The 22,192-nt window shown below is 39.6% G+C and overlaps 1 protein-coding gene across 2 annotated transcripts in view; it reads left to right on the plus strand.

Annotated features, from left to right (window-relative positions):
- WDR44 (WD repeat domain 44) overlaps window positions 1–16,153 on the plus strand; it is a 115,073-nt gene extending 98,920 nt beyond the window's left edge. For both annotated transcript variants that reach the window (XM_058658267.1, XM_004587628.3), the window contains 7 exons: window positions 6,161–6,283; window positions 9,563–9,754; window positions 9,956–10,057; window positions 10,282–10,397; window positions 11,661–11,788; window positions 12,367–12,501; window positions 15,054–16,153. In XM_058658267.1, the coding sequence (XP_058514250.1) occupies window positions 6,161–6,283; window positions 9,563–9,754; window positions 9,956–10,057; window positions 10,282–10,397; window positions 11,661–11,788; window positions 12,367–12,501; window positions 15,054–15,151 (894 nt within the window). In that variant the 3' untranslated portion in view covers window positions 15,152–16,153. The remainder of the gene's footprint in view (window positions 1–6,160; window positions 6,284–9,562; window positions 9,755–9,955; window positions 10,058–10,281; window positions 10,398–11,660; window positions 11,789–12,366; window positions 12,502–15,053) is intronic.
- Window positions 16,154–22,192: the final 6,039 nt, after the last annotated feature.

The raw sequence follows: 22,192 nt of genomic DNA on the forward strand, positions 1-22,192 counted from the left end.
CTGAGCTTTGAACCTCTGCCTTTATGAGTGGCTGCTCCTGTCATACCTGTTTAGATATTCTGAATGCTTTCCACAGCCCATTTGTCAAAATAACTCTAGGAAACCCCCAGAAATGTGTTGGGTCTCATCTGATAATCTGAATTTTTAACTGAGTCCTATTGACCTTTATGTACTTCTTCCCTTCTCTGTGCCCCTTGAGTAGTCATAAGATTGAAATATGAAGAGCTATCTGATAACAGTATTTATCTGGAGCAAGAGTACAAAACAGATAAGTCAGAACCTTGTGCTCATTATAGTTTGCTAAAGCAGGCCGGGTATTATTATTATTATTATTATTATTTTAAGTAACACTAACTGGAAGAAATTAAACCACATCAGTTGAAGTTTCTCTAGAGAAACATTCATATATATAGATAGATAGATAGAAACATTTATAGATAGATTTATTTATTCCTAATTTTAAAAATTGACACATAATTGTATATATTCATGGTACAGTATGAACTCAAGGTGTATATAATATGTAATGATCAAATTAGAGTAATTTTTTGCATTTTTCCATAAATACTGTCATTTCTTTGTATTGGAAGCCTTTGAACTCTTTCTTTATAAAGTATATGATTAATATAATAACATTTTGTGAATTACCAGGCTACAGAACTTATTCCTCTGAGCACTATGTTTTCCACACTGCCACTATCCATCTGACCCCTATCCTACCTAACCTCTAATTCCTGTGGTGCCCTAAACTGATTTGTTTTAGGGAGCTGGCTCTTGAAATTTTGGGGGCAGGCAAGTTTGAAGTTTGTAGAGGAGACCAGCAGGCTGGAAACTCAGCAGGAGTTGATGAATAGTCTTTTTTTTTTTTTAAAGATTTATTTTATTACAAAGTCAGATATACAGAGAGGAGGAGAGTCAGAGAGGAAGATCTTCCATCTGATCATTCACTCCCCAAGTGAGCCGCAACGGGCCAGTGCGCTCCGATCCGATGCCAGGAACCTGGAACCTCCTCCAGGTCTCCCACGAGGTGCAGGGTCCCAAAGACTTGGGCCATCCTCGACTGCTTTCCCAGGCCACAAGCAGGGAGCTGGATGGGAAGTGGAGCTGCCGGGATTAGAACCGGCGCCCATATGGGATCCCGGGGCTTTCAAGGCGAGGACTTTTAGCTGCTAGGCCATGCCGCCGGGCCCAAGTTGATGAATAGTCTTAACGAAGAATTTCTTCTTCTATGAAGAACCTCAGTTTTTGCTCCTTAAGGCTTTCAGCTTATTGGACAATGTCCATACATACCATCAAAGGTGACCTGTTTTAAAGTTCAATGGTAGGAGCCAGTGCATTGGCTCAACTGGATAATCCTCCACCTCTAAGCAGTGGCATCCCATATGGACATCAGTTTGCGTAACAGCTGCTCCTCTTCCCGTCTAGCTTCCTGCCTATGGCCTGGGAAAGCATTGGAGAATAATGGCTCAAGTCCTTGTAACCCTGCACCCATGTGAGATACCCAGAAGAACCTGCCTCCCAGCTTCTAAATGGCCCAGCTCTGGCCATTATGACAATTGGAGAGTAAACCAGTAAATGGAAGTTCTTTCTGTCTCTCCTTCTCTCTGTAAATATACATTTCCAATAAATAAGGTTTTTTTTAAGACAACTGGTAGTAAATGTTAATTGCATCTGTGAAACACTTTAACAGAAGCAGTTAGATGTTTGATTAAACAGCTGTTTTGAACATAACACGTAGCCAACATAACACAAAATTACGCATCATACTACCTTCTTAGCATAGTTAATACCTTTTTCTGGAATTCATTTCCTTATCCTATCTCTAGCATTTGAGGCTAAAACTACTTTGATTCCTTTCTGTCCCAGTGACCACTCCTTTATTTCCTTCTTGGAAGAAACAGTAAAAAAAAAACATTATTGAAAACCTGTGCAGGTGTACCGGCTATATAACATGTGCTTTTCTTTCACACAAAAGATATCTGTTGATAGCTTTAAGAATGTGGAGCCAGACTCACTGGGTTCACATGCTACCTAGTTTATCACTTAGTAATTGTCTGACCTTGGGCAAGTTACTCAATCTCAGTGTGTCATCTGCAAAATAAGCATGATAAAAGTAGCTTCCTGTTGGAGCTGCAGGAGGTTAACTGAGCTGTTGAATAGAAAGCACTTGCCTAAGACACAATGAATGTTCAGTTACTATTCCCCTATTATAATGATAAAATGATAATCAAAACTTAAGCACTATATACATGTCTTTAATTGCTGTTTCCTTATCAAGACATATACCTAAAGTCAACACAGCATAAGAGTACAAGAGTTGAGAGTCAAACCCCATGACTTTGGAACATTACTTTCTAACCCATTCTTATGAAAGCTAATCATTGTAAGGAAACAATTATAAAGATAGTGTACACGTTTCTCAAGATTTAAGAAGTCAAGAAAATTCTAGGGACAGGGATTGGCACAGAACATGGGATGCTGCTTGGGATACCTGCATAACACATCAGTACCTGAGTTTGAGTCCTGCCACTATTTCTGACTCAACTTCCTGCTGATGCACACTCTAGAAGCCAGCAGGTAATGGCTCAGATGTTTAGGTGTCTGCCACCCATGAGGGAGGCCCAGATACAGTTCCAGGCTCTTGGTTTCAGCCTGGAACAGTCATCACTGTTGGGGATATTTCAGGAGTGAACCAACAGACAGATCTTTTTCTGTTTCTTTTCTCTCTCTCCCTTTCAACTAAAATGAAAAGAAGTAAATAATGTTAAAAATAAATTACAGGACCTGGTGCAGTGGGTAAAGCCATCACCTGCAATGCCAGATATGGGTGCTGATTTGTGTCCCAGCTGCATCACTTCTGATCCAGCTCCCAGCTAATAGTTTCAGAAGGGCAGCAGACGATGGCCCAAGCACACAGACCCTTCCTGCCCATGTGAGAGGCCTAGAGAAAGCTCTTGGATCCTGTGTTCATTGTGACCATCTGTGGGGTAAACCAGTGTTTACCCTCTCTCCCTCCCTCTTGGTAATTCAGACTTGCACATAAATAAATTTTTTGAAATTATGCAGTTCTTACAGAATGTCCATCCTGGCATTCCTTCCAGACTTCTTAGGGGAAAACAGTAGTATTGTTTAGTATCAGCTCTGCTATGCAGTTTTCTCAAGGGAGTAATAATGCTCTTTAAAGACAAGTGTTGGTTAATAAACTGGACCTTCTTCTGGTCCCTGACCATATAAATACCAGTCTGTGGTGCAATAAGTATAGAAGCCAAGAGTAAACCATTTAGAAATGTTTACTGTCATTTTTCAAAGTAATTACGTGCCTGCTATTCCTAATGTTTAAAAACCTGGGCTTGTATTTTATGTACACTTCTTTTTTATATGCTTTTTATTTTTACCGCATTTTTCTATATTTTATAGTAGTTCCAGTCCATGACTCACTGGACATTTTTTGAAAGCAAAAACAATCATTTGCCACAAATAATTTTGAGAAGAACCAGTCTGAGTTATTTGAGTGAGATTCCACCCCATGTACAAATGGTTCCTAAGGACTTATCAGAGCCCCAACCTCTCATCCCCAGCCAGAAGAAGGCAACACCAAAATGATGTTGCCTCACACAGAGTGCTTTTAAAAAAATCATCTTCGCCAGAACAAAATGCATTCCTTCTTTCATGTGTTCCAAGTAGCCTGTCTCCTTGATAAGGTCTTATGTGATAACTAAAGCACATATTGATGTTTTACTAATATTCTGTATTGCCTTTATATCTACATACTTTTTATAGACTTTCATTTTTAGTTGACTTTACCTATGTGTATTTCTAGAGCTTATATGCAGCAAGATTCTAACCCCCTCTAGTACAAGGGCCAGATCTTGGTTTAGAATTACTTCAGTGTTAGCACAACCAGTGGATTTTCTATTTTTTTTGAAAATACATCTTGTGTCAGGTACCAGGAATTACTTTGTTAATTATTACAGTAACAGCCCCATGAGATATATGATCTTTTACTGTGTAGATAATAGACAGATTAGACTCCATTACATCTTTTTTTTAGACTCTATTACATCTTATATCACAATAATTGTAAATAGAACTTAGATTAGAATCTAGTTTAACTGTCAAGATCAATACTTAAGAAATTCATTTAATTTCTCTTACCTAGCAAGAGCTTGTTAAACAGAATCTGCTTAACATAATAGAAGGAGTCTTAATATGTCTTCAGCGCCTTCACTTAATATTTTAGGGATGTCTCATATCTCTTAGAGCAAGAATTGAAGAAAACCAGTTTTCATGAACAGTGGGCCATAGGTTTAGTTTTTATATATTTGTAAACTGGAAATCATAAAGCAAACTACACATTCTTTAAAACTTGTCTGAAAATAAGTGGATCTTGAAAATTAAAATAATTATTAGATGCTTCAAAACATTTGTAAACTGTAAAGTACATTACTTTGAAACAGCTATTACATAAAATGGATATTTTTTGAATAACCAAAAATAGTACATATCTTTTTAATATCAGTATAACTACATACCGACATCTTGTGCTTAATCTTTAAGATTTCTTTTTATTGGAAAGGCATATTTACAGAAAGAAGGAGAAATAGAGAAAGACCTTGCATCCACTGGTTCACTCCACAAGTAGCTGCAACAGCCATAGCTGAGCCGTTCCGAAGCCAGGATCCAGGAGCTTCTTCCTGGTCTTCCATGCAAGTAAAGGGGCCCAAGGCCTTGGACTGTCCTCCAGGGAACTGGATAGCAATGGGGCAGCCGGGACACGAACCAGTGTCCACATAAGATGCCAGCGCTTGGAGGCGAAGGATTAGCCAGTTGAGCCAGCATGCCAGCCCCTGTACTTAATGTTTTTATGATCAAAGATTAAAGGTTGTTAGTCACTTTTAGCAAATGGAAAAGCATGTTGTTGCTATTCATAACATATGTTCTACTTGAGCATTTTGCAGAATAGTAGAGTTGAGTGTGGACCTAAAGCCAAACTGCCTGGCTTGAGTCCTAGCTCTGCCACTGATGAGCTGTGTAACCATAAACAAGTTATTTCATGTCTGTGCTTCGCTCTTCTCATGTCAAGGAGGATTGCTTTCTAGTGTTAAGAACAATGCCTAGCATGTTGGAAGTACTCAGTAGATGTCACCATTGCCTTGATTTAAAATATTTTTTGTTGTTATTATTTCTTTCCCTGGTAGGATTTTATAGATAAAAGGATTTCCCCCTCTACTTCCCCTTCTTCCTTCCCTGCTTTCTCCTCCCACAGCGTTTTCCCCCATATTATTCCAGTTGTGCAGGCCTTCAGCTGCAGTCACAAGTGCAACATTCTGCTGTTGCAGTATATCATGGCATTGCATTACCTTGATTTTTAAAACACATTTAGACACACTAAGGAGTACTGCGGGTCCCATTTGAATTTGCTCATTCAGTTAGAGTTCTCCTCCTTAAGCAGATTGCACTTAAGTATTAATTAACTTCTGCCAGCTGCAGGCTTTTGACAGATAAATGTTTGGTTCCTGGGTCATGGCACCAACACAGTTCCTTAATCAGTTACACTACCCTTTTCTGGCTTTGAAAAGTCTACGCTCTGTTCTGAGATATTTGACAGTCTGTGTTCTCTTACTTTTTTTTTTTTTTTTTTTTTTTTTTGCCAAGGTTGTGGCAGGTCCACAATAACTTTCATTTCCATACTGCATTTTTGGGTGATCTTTTTGAAGGAACTTTAAATAACAGTTGGGGATTATGTGAGTTAAAATTCACCAGAGTTATTAATGTGAAAAGCAACTGAACTAAAAGGACAAAAAAATGAATGGGTGCTTTATTTTCATAACTAAATTTCAACATGAACAAGCTATAATAACTAAAGCACAGCTTAGTCCTCTGCTGAAGCCTGGCAGATTTATTTGAACAAGGATGATAAGATTCATCTGAATTTCAGAACAGCTAATGTGAAAGATCTTTAGGATTGATTAAAAAGATGCTGTTTAACTGTTTCAGGGAAAAAAATTTCCAGGTGATTGGATAGTCTGTTTTCCTTTTAAAGCTGTACTTTACAGTAAAACTATTTAGATTCACAAAGCTCAGTTCACGTTTGTTATATACAAGTGGTTTTATATTCACATTATGACAAAAGTAATAATCAATATGATTTTCTCCATAGAACTACTTTCTGCTTTCCTCTTCGATGGATAAAACAGTCAGGTTATGGCACATTTCTAGAAGAGAATGCCTTTGCTGTTTCCAGCACATAGATTTTGTCACTGCCATAGCTTTCCATCCAAGAGTAAGTAACCATATATTTTCTTGTTCTGTTAAAAGGAAAATTGGGGTTACCTGTTTTCTCTGGAGGACAATTGGATCACAGGAAATAAAGCTATTAATACCCATACAATGAAAAGCAACTTAGTAATATGTTCCTTTAAAATTGAGAAATGAAGTATTCTGCTAATCTGCATTAGAAAAAGTAATGTTGTACTGTAAATATGACAGTAAATGATCATCCCAAATTTTTAATAAGGCATGCAGAGTATAAATCAAGTATCATACTAAAGATGAAAAGTATTAGAAATGGAAGAAGGAGAGGAAGCAGCAATAAAATAAATGAAAAAAGAGTAAATGTATGCCAGGAATGTTGTATGAGGGGGAAAGAAGAGACAAGGAGGAAAAGATTAAAAGAGGAAAAGAGGGGCCAGTGTTGTGGCATATTAGTTTAAACCACCACCTGCTACGCTGGCATCCTGTATGCATGCTGGTTCAAGTCTAGCTGCTGCACATCTAATCCAGCTTCCTACTAATGTAGCTGGGATGGCAGCAGGAGGGCTCAACCTGGACCCCTTCCACCAGACCCAAATGTAATACCAGGCTCCTGTTTCAGCCTGGCTTCGTCTGTTGTGCTCATTCAGATAGTTCACTACTTTATAAAAGATTTCTCTCTCTCTCTCTCTCTCTCTCTCTCTCTCTCTCTCTCTCTCTCTTTCTCTCTCTGTCCCCTGGCATGGTGATTGGTGTAGCAATCTAACCCTCTGCTGGCAATGCTAGTATCCCTTTTGGGCACTGGTTCATGTCCCAGCTGCCCCACTTCCGATCTAGCTCCCTGCTTGTGGCCTGGGAAAGCAGTGGAGGATGGCCCAAAGCCTTGGGACCCTGCACTTCTGGAAACCCAGAAGAAGCTCCTGGCTCCTCACTTTGGATCGGCTCAGCTCCAGCCGTTGATTATTTGGGGAGTGAGCCAGTGGATAGGAGACCTCTTTCCTTTCTCTCCTCTCTGTAAAAATGCCTTTCAAATGAAAGAAGATCCCCCTGTCTTCTTTCCATCACTCTATACAACTCTGGCATTCAAAATTTTTGAAAAGGCAGTGACCAAAATTCATTGTAGGATATACAAAGAAGCTTCAAAATTGTCATGAACTTTCTGAAGCACACTCATGTTGAATTATGATTGAATGTCTGGAGACATTGTTAACATTGATATCCCTTTTTAAATAAGATTTATTTTTTTTTATTGGAAAGGCAGTTATACAGAGAGGAGAGACAGAGAGGAAGATCTTCTGTCTGATGATTCACTCCCCAAGCGGCCACAAAGGCTGGAGCTGAGGCAATCCAAAGCCAGGAGCCTCTTCCGGGTCTCCCACATGGGTGCAGGGTCCCAAAGCTTTGGGCTGTCCTTGACTGCTTTCCCAGGCCACTACGCCATCGCTCCGGGCCCTGATACTCCCTTTTTATATACATTTTCAAAGCAGAAAATCCTTTAATATCTTTGCCCTGAAAGAAATGTTCCATGTGATTTCATTCAAAGGAGGAAAGTCTACTGTTAATGAAATGGCGCTTCTATCCTGTGCCCCTGTAGGCTAGAGCCACCCAAATGCTTGAGATAACATTTCACTCATATTGGCATTTATTCCTCTTTTCCCCAAAATTCAAAAAGACTTTCTCCCCCTCAATACAATTTCCCTCTCTAGGCATGATTCTGAACCTACAGAAGACTTGATCAGAAACTTTGGGAAAATAGAAATGTTTAATCTGTATGAATGCCTTAACACTTGGAACGTAAAGGTGTTAGTGACTTCCCTCTGCCTAACACCTCTGTCTGTCTGCCAGAGGTGCAACAACTGTGAAGTGAGCACCCGTGAACACAGTCCCTCCCTCCAATCCTGTTTTCACTATCATGCTATCGTGTTCCTAGTAGAAAGAGATACTTGGTTTTAATAGGCACCTAAATATATTGTTATTAAGGTTTCTCTTCAGTCACTAGTTTTTCTATGATTTGATTTGGAATACCAAAAACCCCTACTTCTGAAAGCTGTACTGACCTATAGGGTTTCTGAGAGGAGCAAAGAGAATAGGATGGTGTTAATATTTCCATGGCAGCATGACTATTTTACCTAAAAGCATGACAGCAGAGCTATAAGATTACACAAAGAAGATCCATGTATGCACATACGCACACGGTGGGAGGTATGCCTGGAAATAAAATTCAAGTTAGAAGACCAAGATGAAATTTTTTTTTACCTATTCAGCTCTTCTGTTTGATGATACTTTAAAAATTTCATGAGAAGATATTAAAAGTTAAGTTTGTTTTACTGCAACAAGATTTCAGAATCCATGTAGTTGTTTTTTCATGACATGCATTTTCCATGAACTGTTGCAAGTCCCCTCTCACAAACATTGAGTAGAGCGCATGCTAGTCCCGAAATGACCAGATTGTCATTGACAGACTTCAGAGATGAGTAAGAAAAATAACCAGCAATTCTTTAATTTTTTTCTTACCATGTATACACTAGTTTATAGTTAAGACTCGTTTAGTTTAGAGCAGGGATTGGGCAACCCTCCCCCACATTCTTTGTTATAGAGGGTATGGAGACTGTGCTCTGCCTTAAAGGATGTGGAGTAGCATTCATGGCCTCTACCCACTAGATGCCGCTAGCACACCACCCCATCCTCAGTCACAACAATCCCTATGTCTCCAGTGTCCGTTCCCTGTGAGCCAGATTGCTCCAGATGGGAGTATCTGAATCATACCGAATAGGGAAGTGACTGCTTCACCTAGTGTCGGAGTTCCAAAAAATGACTGGTTCTGTAAGCCTGCTAACTAATGTTACTCTTACATCCAAATGTTAACATTTGTGATCTGCTACAATATAGTGTTTCCCAAATCAAGTTCCTTGTTAGATGTTCCTTTCTGGCTCCCCTACCTGCTACCATCAAAAAGGCTCATGGTTAAATGAGTTGGAAAGCACTACCCACCTCTCCCCCTTTTGTGGATTCAATATGTGGGTTAACTGAGAATGCTGTTTAATTTTCCGTTACCCAGAATTTCCCAAATTTATTTAATCACAGAACCTTTCCCCATGCAATGTACATGAAACACATTACGCTAACATCCTTTTCCCCCAGAAAAATGCTTGAAGTTTCACATTGTTGTACTGTTTGTGGTGTGTAAAATAAAGATTGCTTGAAGTACAATGTTTATAAAATAAAGCCTACATTTCAAAACATTATTTCTAATAGATTCATTGATTGCTAGTGAATTTAATGAATGCTTTCTCCTTTGCCACTGTTCTAGGATGATAGATATTTTCTAAGTGGGTCATTAGATGGAAAGCTCCGCCTTTGGAACATACCTGACAAAAAAGTGGCTTTGTGGAATGAAGTTGATGGTCAGACAAAATTGATCACAGCTGCAAATTTCTGTCAGAATGGCAAATATGCAGTAATTGGAACATATGATGGTAGATGTATTTTCTATGATACAGAGGTAAATAATTATCTTGTGCAAGTTACCTACGTGAATCCTTAGTAAAAGCAGTTTGTGGTTTGGGCCAAGTTCTTTAGCCCCTCTAAGTTTTAAGTGCTTATCCGTACATTGAGATGGAATCAATAATTTCTGAGTGTTGTACTAGATGATATTTGAGGTTTCTTCTGACTCTGATGCCTTGAATTTGTGATTTCTTTTTAGCATTTGAAATACCATACCCAAATACATGTCCGATCTACTAGAGGGCGCAACAAGGTTGGAAGAAAAATTACAGGCATTGAGCCTTTACCTGGAGAAAATAAGGTATTCTGGTTTTCAGAACCATCTCTTTCTATACATATGTAGTTGACTCTGAGAAATTAGTTTTCATATCTTGGCAAAAAAAAATGTATTCCCTTTCCTATGGAATATTGCTTTTTCTAATTTGAAGGTGGATTTATCGTGTGTGTGTGTGTGTCTAATTCCCTTTCTTGGTTATATCTTAATTTTGATTAAAAGATACTATTTTAACTTTTATTTATTTTTAGATACTGGTAACCTCAAATGACTCCAGAATCAGACTATATGATCTGAGAGATTTATCACTCTCCATGAAGTATAAGGGTTATGTCAACAGTAGCAGCCAGATCAAAGCAAGTTTCAGGTAAATTGACCATGAGAACGTCCCAAAAGAGATCGGAATATTTCTTCTCTGCTCCTGTTTTTCCATTGGTCTAGAACTTATTTTTATATAGGTTTTTAGTTTCTTTAACTTATGACTGGCATCTCATCGTACCACCATGTAGTAATTAACTTCCCCACCTCTGCAGGAAATAGTATTGCCCCTATTCTGTGTTGCCAGAAAAGCTTTTTGGGTTCTTTTCATCAGCTTAAGAAAGAAATAGAAAGGCCAGGAATCCATTGCAGACAGAGAAATTTTATTTGCAAAATCTGCAAGTGAAAATTGAAAGAAGGAAAGGGAAAGTACCTCCTGAGAGATTCCAGAGAGGGATTTCTCCAGAAAGGAGAAAGATACCAGAGTATCCAGAGGTGTCTTGGGTTTGTAAGGATTCCCTGACTCCTCCTTGTCTGGCGTGGAGCCTGCAGAAGACATTCCCCATTTGTGGTCTCTTAACTAGTCAGGAAATGACTGAAGGCATTATTCAGCCACTGAAAAGTGATAAGTTTCCTGAGAAACAGTATGCGTGTAAACATAGGGCAGTGAGATGCTGGCTCATGGAGGATGGCCTCATAAGGTTTATCCCTGGACCTCACACCAAATGGTAGTGGACTTGACTGGCCTCATTCTGTAGATGAAGAACCAAGACCAAGAAAAGTAAGAGATTGTAAGTCATGATTACAGTGGCAGGTTCAAGCTCTGGAATTTTTTTGCTTTTTTTACATTTATATCAACTCTTAGGAGATCTACCTGCTCCCTCTTACTCATTGTATTGTTCATTTAAAATATCTGAGCCTTACAAGAGTATTTTCGCATGCTAAAGGACATCTTCTATAATTATGCCTTTATTTTTCATTATTATTTGAAATTTTGAAAGTCTGGAGTCAGTAGGATTTCTTGAAATAGGGTTACCTGCCTGGGTTTGTTTTTTTGTTTTGGTTTGGTTTTTGGTTTTTTTTTCCTAGTCCTAGTCCTTTTAGGGATTATCTGTTCTTCCTGAATTACCCTTTAGTTAACCAGTAATTCACCTGGTGAAGTACTCCACTTCTTGAACTCTCTAAGCCTTGTTTTGTCCTAATGTGAATTGACTCCCTCCAGCTTTGATGAAAATATTACCAATACCTGGGTCTACCCTCAAACCTGCCACAGGTGTGGTTCAGGTATTTTGAAGTAGGAAGCACTGAGAACAGGAGACCAAAGAGAAGAATTAAAACTTATATATTTTTTTCCTTTCTTCCTTAAATTTAGCCATGATTTTACTTACCTTGTCAGTGGTTCAGAGGATAAGTATGTTTATATCTGGAGTACTTACCATGACCTAAGCAAATTTACTTCAGTGAGAAGAGATCGAAATGATTTCTGGGAAGGTATTAAAGGTAAGTGTATTACCTGCTTTTGTACAGCTTACCAATGAATAAAGTTGAAGTAGAGGTGCACTGGACTAAATGTGTGTGGGCATTATTTTAGAGAAGCAATTTGACAGTTAAAACTGCTTTAATTTTGTATTTGGCTCTGCTTGTTTGTTTCTATACAGGGAAGAACTTAACTGCTCTAATCTTTGAGAGAAGCCATGGGATCTCTTATCTTTAGCATTTAAAACAATTTAAGATTTATTGATTTCTTTCAAAGGCAGCTGGGGCCTGGAGAGAGAGAGAGACTTTTCCTATAGTTCAGTGTTGAAATGGCTTCACTGGTAAAGGCTCAGGCAGACCAAAGCTAGAAGCCTGGAGCTTCATCCAGGCCTCCTATTTGCATAGAGGGACTTGAGGACTTGAGCCCTCTTGCATCCTTTTCCTAGGCGCATTAGTACGGATCAGGATCAGAAGTGGAGCAGCCAGGACATGACTGGCACAGATATGGAATGCTGACCTTGTAGGCAGCTAGATGTGCTGCACCAGTGCCAGTCCCAGCATCAAAAATTTTCAATCACCCTGAAGTAAATTTTTTTTCCCAGCACATAATGCAGTTGTGACATCAGCCATCTTTGCTCCAAATCCAAGTTTGATGTTCTCTTCAGATGTGCAATCTGAAAAATCAGAAGGGACCAGTAGAGGTGAAGAGCCTGAGGGTTTGGATGCTACATCCTCCGGTAGGTATTCGTTCTTAGGTTTTTTTTTTTTTTTTTTGAGTCATTACTTAGTGGCCTTATCGACCCTAATATTGGCTATACTGAGGTTTCTGCAGGAGTGTGAAGAATTCTTGTCTGCAACATAATGGTTGTCAGATACCCATTTCTTAACAATCCAGTTACACATTTTACTTCTCTTAAATTCACTTAGAAATTAAGCATGCAAAACTTGGAAGGTCATAATTTTTCATAGACATTCATTCTCCATTGAGAAGTGTAACCAATATACACAAATGTAGAACTTCTTTGTTCTATGAGCCTGTAATCTCTGGGAGGGCTTCCTGCTGTATTGTCAATGCCTGGCATGTTGCTGGCCTATGTAGTAATCATTTGGTGACTACATGAATTCAAGGAAAGCCACAGATTTAGGGCTTCTGTAGATAGGTAACCATTTCAAGCCTGTGACTTGTTGCCATTTGTAACATACGGTTTCAGAGTAAAGAATACTAATGCTCACTCAGATTAGGTTGCAGAAAACAAACTTAAAAGGTAGTATTGACTGCTAATTCCATAAAAATGGTCCTTTGTTAGTCCTTAAGTGTGTTAAAACAACGCAAATTTAGACCAGTTGTCACTAACATCAAGTTCAAATCATTAAAATAATTGCTGGATAGATTACTGATTTTATTTTCTAACTCTACACACTACCCCTGGGCCTTTTAGGGGGTTATAAAGTCACAACAGCTACTCATACAAAAGGTGCAAATAAAAATAAATTGAATAAGGTGCTCAAGTACTTTAATCTCTGCTTCCCTTGCATTTACACTATGCACTCCTCAGAATACACTGTTCATTTCTTTCTGTGAAGAAAACTTTTGATAACAAAGATGAACTTTGGAGTAGTGTTTCCAGCTACAAGATTTAAAAAGTAAAGCAGGTCAGAATAATCCAAACTTCACTAAATTGCATATATTGGATATATCCAACATTGGATATATTGCCCTCTGCTTTCTTTCTCTTTCCTTCTCAGAAGCAAATACAGCTTAGAGCTTCTCTCTTCCAAATAGCCATGCCTTGATATTCTCTGCATACTTTGCATACTTAGGCTACACAATCCACAGGAAAGTCTGGTGTTACTGGTCAAAGGAAGGAGACCTCAGTTCTTATCTCACATGAAAGAGTTCCTATTGAGACAAAACAGTAAGCAAGGCAAGATTTATTCAAGTCAGAAACCTGCCACAACAACCAGTAGTGGAGCTCCAGGAGAGCAAATGGGGGGGGGGGGGGAGTGTCTTAAGCTCAATTTTTTGGGGGTGGGGGGTAACAATACAACAGCAGCTAACAAAGAGGATGGGAGCAAAACTCATTCAAAGGCTGGCCTAGCCTGCCATGGATAAAACAAAAAAAGCTATCAGAGGGATGGCATGAGGGGCTGCTCGCTCTTCTCATGGTCATCTGAAAGTTCAGAAGGCTAGCTCAGCTTCCTTGCTGGTCTCCTGATTAAACTGGAAACCTGGAGGAGTGGAATTGCCGCTTCTAATGAAGTAAGCATCTTGTAGACTTTTAAAGGGACTCCCCCTCTTCTCATTCCAACAGGAACCTAACCCTAACTACCTATTTGTCTAACCCACTCATTACACTAGCTTTTAACATAATTTGAGTAAAAAATAGAATATGCAAAACATTGTTTTAAAACTTCTTAGAAATGTACAAGGTGCAGTTAATTCATTGAGTCTTTTTTGAGGAAGCGCACATTTTAATGGATAATGCTCAAATGTTTGTCACTGTGATGGAATCATAAAATGTCACCAATTGCCCTCTCTTTATTCCACACTATGCAAAGGGATGATGAGGAATAATCAAAGGCTTAAAACATGCTTTTAGCACATCTCAGTGAAATCATGTTGCCTGACTCATTCTGTATGAAACTCTGGTGTAAGTTCAGATTATTCTTTTCCATATTAATCCTTAAATCTACACTTTTACCTGTGTATTATAAAGCTAGTTAACACTGAATGTTTGTTTAATGTTTTTACACAGCTGGAAAGTCTAAGAGGTGTTTTTACTATTTAGCAAGGCAAAAGGTGCTGTCAGCATTCACACAGCAAACGTGTCTGCTTTGTTTCATGGCAGTTTCCGTATGTCTGCTGTACACTAAACTTGACTGTCAACCTCTTTAGAGAGCCCTGTTCGCAATGGGCTTGGCCAGCTAGCTGATCCCATTCAGCCAGCCTTCCAGTCCTGGGGCTGAATAACAAGCTAGCCTCTTACTGTGAAATGAAACATTCACTGACTTAGAGGCCTAGGCTGCCTGGGAGTAAATCCTGGCATCTACGCCCAAGGGATTGTGGTACCATTGATCCAAGCAACGAACAGCTAGGACAAGGTAAGTGGAAGTGAGCCTCGGAGAGGAGGGTCCCAGAAGCGAACTGGGAAAGAACCTGCAGAGCTGGGGATAGGATCTCCCTGCACCAAAGCTAGTGGGTCCTGGGCATCTGCCACTGTGGCAGCAAGCTTCAAATTCCTTTAAAATCATTTCAGTCTGGTTTTTTTTTTTTTTTCAACTTTTTAAGGTACTGTGAAGACAGACAATACAGAAGTTCTTCTCTCTGCTGACTTCACTGGAGCAATCAAAGTGTTTGTCAACAAAAGGAAAAACATATCAATTTGAAATGCAATTAAATAAACATACCAGTAGTTTCTATATGTATCAGAATGAGAAAAAGTAATATAGTGTTTCAGACTAACATCCTTTTTTAATTTTTATTGAAAGTTGTTTAAATATAATATATTTTTTGAGAGGCAGTGTTAATGATCTAGGAAACCCTGGACAGATATACTAAAAAGGATTGTGGCTAGTTTAACATTGCCAACCATTTGGCGTTATGTTTTGTTATATTTGTGTTTTTATTATATAATTATGAACATGCACAGGTTTCTGCATGAAAAGAAATTAATATATTAATCACATGTGTGTGCCTTTTGGTTACATGCACTAAATCTAACAGAGTTAAATTATTGCAGTGGCTCTTTTGGCCTCTTACTGAAGGGTATAGTCTTATTTCTAGCTTAAACAATTTCTTTTGCACAGAATTTCATTTTTAAGAAAAGTGGTATCTTTTGACTGAGTTATTGTTTAAAAAATGTTATATAGGTTTTTAATAGGTCAATAACCATGTATAAATGGTTTTTATAAATTTCTCAATTTGGGGACAAGATTTTTTTGTGGTCTAAATTGTGAACTTAAGACTCTTTTCTTTGTGTATATATAATTTTTTTTCTTTGCCACACTGGAGCACAATGTTTCTATGTAAAGAATTCTTTTCCTTCTTTATCCATGAGCACCAGGCTTTGCTCAATTAAAATTAAGCCGCATTAAGGAGTGAGTCTTCTTTTTTACAATAATGTAAAAATGAATTGTTTACATTTTTTTTAAGCATTGTAGTTTTTAAAAATTAAGCTGTTTTGTTTTGTGTTATTGAATTTGAAAACTTTGTAAATACCAGTATAATGTACCAATGAAATAACATCTGGGGCAGTGATACCCTGAACATGTTGTTGACGGTTAGCATATGTTTCTGAAAATTAAATATGTATTATTAAAGTTGGTCACCAACACTTGTTAAACATGGCTTTATTTTTCATATGGTTTCTGTAAATCAAGTAAAGCAAGCAAATAAGCCCTTGTTACAAAAATTTGATTTATAACAAGCAGAAGACCAGATTTTGGACCCCTAAACTACAATGCATCATTACATGCCTTTAATACCTTTTTTAAAAAATTTGAGTCCTAAAGTGAACACTCCTGAGAGTTTATCTCCATGTATTTATATGTTCTTTACTGCATTAATTTTCAACATGTAAGTGGGGAACTGAGTGGCCACAGTCATATATGGTTAATTCAATATGGTCTTGGAGTATCCTGGGCTTTCCAGTTGATTACCCATTGTGGCCTTGATTTTAACCCTATGCTGTCACTTTTTTTTGTCAGTTCTATATTCTCTACTTCTACTCTTCCTTTTCCACCCCACCCCCAATCTTATTCCTTCTCCCTCTACATCCCTTTTCCCAGTCCAAATCCCTCATTTTACTTTGGCTTCCTCGCTGTTCTCTACTCTACATGGCAGATTGAATTTCTACATGACAGATTGAATTGCTACCATTGGCTTTCTAACCAGCCACAAATACCTTCAGCCCTAAGGCTGGGTGCTGGTATAATCAACTCTTTGAAGCAGCTTGACTTTTGCTGACTTCTTGGTTTTTAAATAATTGTTTTCACATAATTTAAAAGAAAGAGAAACAAAAATAGGGATTGATTTTTTTTTTTTTTCATTCACTTCTGTTTCACTTCTCAAATGCCCACACCTGCTGGAACTGGGAAACAGCTGAAGCTAGGAGCCAGGTCTTCCACATGGCTGGCAGAAACCCAAGTTATTGAGCTGTCACCTGCTGCCTCACAGGGTGCACATTAGCAGGAAAGTAGAATGGAGAGTAGAATTGGTACCCAAACCCAAGTACTCTGGTATGGGATGTGAGAATCCCAAGCATTACTTTAAACCATAACACCAAACATCCATCCTTCACTGTGAGCACATGTAGTCTCTTGTAGCATGTTTGTTTCAACTGAAGATGAATATGCAAAGCTTGATTCCCAACCAGTAGGTATATTCAAACAATGTATGTTTCTCCCTTGCTAACTCAAATCCCTGAGTGCCCTCCCTGACCAAATAAAAAGATAGTATATGAAAACCCTGTATACACAAAGGGATCTCATGAATGTATACCATTTTAGGGACTGACATGCAGCACTTTTTTTTTGGCCACCAAAGACACTTTTTTAAAGGTTTTATTTATTGGAGAGGGAGATCAGATTTATATAGAGAGAAAATTCTCCATCCACTGGCTTACTTCCCAAGTGACTGCAATGGCCAGAGCTGAGCCATTCTGAAGCCAGGAGCTTCTTCCGGGTCTCCCAAGGCTTTGGGGTCATTTTCCACTGCTTTCCTAGAACACAAATCAGTGCCCATATGGGATCGCAGCACTTGCAGGGTGAAGATTTAGCCATTGAGTCATCTCACTGGACCCAGAAAGATTTTTTACTGCCATCATTTGCTATTCATTCTTCGTAAAAGAGAATATTCTAATACTGGAAAAAGATGTCTAGTACAGTCATCTTTTTTATCTTTTATTTATTATTATTATTATCATCTTATGATACAGTTCCATAGGCTCCTGGGATTTCCCTTATCCCTGCCCTTAGTACAGTCATCTTAAAGCAACAAGTGTTCTATTAAGTGAATAAACCTAGTTGTTGAAAAAAAGTAATTCTATTCCATTGTGCTTCATGAAAATAATCTTTCATTCAGACACTCTGTGAAGAGTCATATGGAGCCTTCCCCACCCCAACCCTGTTTTATTTACCTTAATTGGAATGAAACCACTAGGGAGTCAACATAATTTAGCATGGCATTTTCTTGGGCTTCAGATCACACGGCTGGGCAGTATAATACATTCTTTGAGATGCATTAAGTATGAGGGGTCTTCAAAAAAACTCGCAGAAAAGTGTCTTATGAAAAAATGCATGAATATCTGTATTTTTGCAATCTTTTCATTCCAGTTTCCATGACCTTTTGAAATGTCTGCTTATATACTCTCCTCAAATTCCAATACCAGTTGTATGTCTTTGGGCGTTATAGGTCAGTTCTCCTCACTAAATTGGAAAATTGAATTATTAACATTTTTAACGATTTATTTTTGCTGGCCCAGCACAGTGGCCGAGCAGCTGAAGTCCTCGCCTTGGAAGCCCTGGGATCCCATATGGGCACAGGTTCTGGTCCCGGCAGCCCCACTTCCCATCCAAGGATGGCCCAAAGCCTTGGGACACTGCACTCACGTGGGAGACCTGAAAGAAGCTCCTGGCTCCTGTCTTCGGCTTGGCGCAGCACTGGCCGTTGCAGTCACTTGGGGATTGAATCATCGGGCGGAAGATCTTCCTCTCTATATATCTGACTTTGCAATAAAAATAAAATCTTTTTTAAAAAAGATTTATTTTTATTTGAAAAGCAGAGCTACAAGAGACAGAGAGGTCATCCGTCCACTGGTCTTTTACCCGGATGCCCACAATAGCCAGAGTTGGTCAAGTTCAAAGTCAGGAGCCACGAGTTTCTTCTGAGTCTCCTATGTGAGTGCAGGGTCCCAAGGTTTTGGGCCATCCTCTGCTGTTTTCCCAGGCCACAAGCAGGGAGCTGGATCAGAATTGGAGCTGCCAGGACAGGAACTGTTACCCATGACAATGCCCATGCCAAAGGTAAAGAATTAGCCTACTATGCCACAGTGCTGACCTTATAATTATTAAAATACTTTGCCTTGAAGAAGTGTTTAGAACTGAATGTTTACCTTGGAAGCTTTCAAATGGAAAACTTAGTTGCAGTGGTTTCTATCTTCCTGCCTTATTTATTCATTAAGCCGTTGTGTGTTGAGCACCTGTTCTGTACACAGCACTGCCGGGCCTCGAGAAGAATGGGCAGCGGCATGCCTGTGCCCAGAGAATTCGAGAGTGTGGTAATGACGGTCATTGAAGCAAGTAAGAAGCATGACACTGCCCTGTGGCTGTGACCCTAGAAATGTACCCTCTTGGCAACCACTTGATTCTCAGGCCATATGAAACCATTAATCTAACATTACAATCAGTAAGGATGATATGGGTAAAAGAGTTTGTGAGTAAACCGTAGGTATGGCAAGCAAAGTGGAGTTCTCACCATTTCTTTATTTTCCTTAGCTTCTGGGCTTCTGCCTCTCCCAGCTGAGAATTAGTGTCTTACTTCGTAACGTCATCTCTTCAGTTTGAGCTAACTTCTTACGTTACAGACCCCTGGCTCCATCAACTACTGTCTTGTTCACTTTCACATCCTGGCCCTTTTTCTTTTCTCTAGATTCCAGTCAGCTGGTTTCCTAGGAAATACAGGTTTCCTTTGTGACATGGATACATGTGCAAAAAATACTATCAGGTCCTTTAGGTTGATTGTCAGCATTGAGGAGGTATATGAAGATAACCCAAGAAGTTTGCCACATAGTCCCAAACAAATCAAATGCCAACATAAAGACTATCTAGTAGGGGGTTAAGCAGATGTTGTTCATCCATTAAGCTTCCCTGCATTGCACTGCTTTTTTAAATATACATTTTTGTTTTGGGATAACTATGCAAGGAGCAAAGGAAATATAGAGTCTCATCTGCTTTATCCATTTGCCCCTAATGTTGCATCTTACATTGCCATGTTACATTACTACAACTAAATAGCGCTGGCAAGCTATTTTTTTCTTTTTTTAAGATTTATTTATTTTTATTAGAAAGGCAGAAAAATAGAAGGAGAGAAAGAGGAAGATCTTTCATCCATTGATTCACTCCCCAAGCGACTGCAATGGCCAGAGCTGAGCTGATCAGGAGCCAGGAGTCTCTTCCAGGTCTCCCACACGGGTGCAGGATCCCAGGGCTTTGGGCCGTCCTCGACTGCTTTCCCAGGGCACAGGCAGGGAGCTGGATGGGAAGCAGGGCTGCCGGGATTAGAACTGGCGCCTATTTGGGATCCCAGCATCTTCAAGGTGGGGACTTTAGCTGATAAGCTACCACGCCAGGCCCTGCCAGCTATTTCTTTAAGATGTATTTTTGTTTGAAAGACAGAGTTACAGCTAGAAGGAGAGAGAGTGGTCTTCCATCTGCTGGTTCAATTCCCAAATGGCCACCAACGTCCTGAGCTGAGGCTATGCAAAGCCAGGAGCTTCTTCCGGGTCTCCCTTGTGGGTGCAAAGTCCCAAGGCTTTGGACCATCTTCCACTGCTTTCCCAGGCTGATTAGCAGAGAATTGGATTGGAAGTGGAGCAACTGGGACACGAACCACCGGTCACATGGGATGCCAGCACCACGGGCAGAGGCTTAACTTATTACGCTAGGGTGCCAGTCCAAGAAAGTAAGTAAGTAGATGCCTGACTTTATTAGAGTTTCACATTTTTTCTGCTAAGCTCTTTAGTGTACCAACACGCAATCCAGGACAACACATTGCACGTAGGCACATTATGGGTCTTTTATTATTTAAATAAACAATTTTAAAATAATTATTAGATTTTCACTAAAGTTATGTATTCTCTGTACCCATTTATCCCTTTTTTTTTTTTTTAAGATTTATTCATTTGAAAGAAAGAGAAGGAGCTTTGTCTGCTGATTTAGTCCCCAAATGGCTACAGTAGCCAGGACTGGGCCGGACCAAATCCAACAATCTAGAACTCCATCTTGATCTCCTATTTGGGTGAGAAGGCTACAAGTACTTGCACCATCTGCTGCTGCCTTCCCCAGGTGCATCAGCATGGAATGAAATGGGAAGCAAAGCAACCAGGTCTTGAACCTATACTCCATAGGTGAAGATGGGATACCAGTGTCACAAGCAGCTTAACATGCTATGCCACAATGCCAGCCCCTATCCAAAGAGATTTCTTGAGGGTGACTTGACTCCTTCTGTTGGAGAATGGTGTTAGAAGCTGAGAACTGCATGGTGGTGGGCTTGTTGCTACTCAGGTGCTATTTCTCTTAGACTCTAAGCTGCTAGAACCAAGAAAACTTGTACATATACTAATTTTATATTAGGCAGAGTTACAAAAAGAGGGACAGACAGAAAGATCCTCCATCCACTGGTTTACTCCCCCAGTGGCCACAACAGCCAAAGTTGAGCCAATCAGAAGCCAGAAGCTTCTTCCAGATATCCAAGTTTGTGCAGGGTCCGAAGGGTTTGGGCCGTTCTCTACTGCTTTCTCAGCCCACAGGCAAGGAGCTGGATGGGAAGTGGAACAGCCGGGAGATGAACCAGCACCCACGTGGGGTCCCGGTGCATGATAGGGGAGGATTTAGCCACTGAGCCATCTGGCCAGGCCCTATAGATATTTCTGTGTAATGATCTCTGGTAAATTAAATATGTGTTCTTACTGATGACTGTGACTAAGCAGAAACATCACTGTTCTGTCTTACCTGTAACTTCCTTCTCTAAGAGTGAAAAGCCAGATCCCTTCTCCCCCACTTACCAAGTATTTACTTATTTGTTCAATTCCAGCATAACAGATCAGGCAATCTCAACATTGTCAACCTGTACCCCTATGACAAACAACTTTACCAAATGTAGTATAATTTTCTCTTAAAAGTTTTATGCATTGATTTGAAGGCACAGTAACAGAAAGAGGTGTTCCATCTGCCAGTTCACCCCCAAATGGCTGGGGTTGGCCAAGATGCAGCCAGGAGTTTCATGTGGTCTCACAAGGGGATGGCAGGGTCCCAAGTACTTGGACCATTCCCACGTGCATTAGTAGGAAGCTAAACTGGATATGGGATGCAGGTGGGCATAAATAACAGATTAACCTCCTGTGCCACAGCACTGCTGCCAGAATATAGTATTTAAACCAGGATCCTGGATATCAATCTGACTTTCCCACGTGAGTTGCCGGGAAGCAAGTACTTAAGCAACCACCTGCTGTCTCCCAGGATATGCATGAGCAGGAAGCTGGAATCCAGTGGAGCTGGGAATGGAATCCATGCACTATCTTAATGACTACAACAAAAGCCCACTCACCCGCAACACACACACACAAACACACACAAGCTGTTTAATATTAGAATCATTTAAATTATCTTTTCCTTCAAATAAAAGCTAGAGGAACTTGGTGATGTGCCTAG

This window comes from Ochotona princeps, chromosome X (assembly GCF_030435755.1).
Source record: "Ochotona princeps isolate mOchPri1 chromosome X, mOchPri1.hap1, whole genome shotgun sequence".
NCBI lineage: Eukaryota > Metazoa > Chordata > Mammalia > Lagomorpha > Ochotonidae > Ochotona > Ochotona princeps.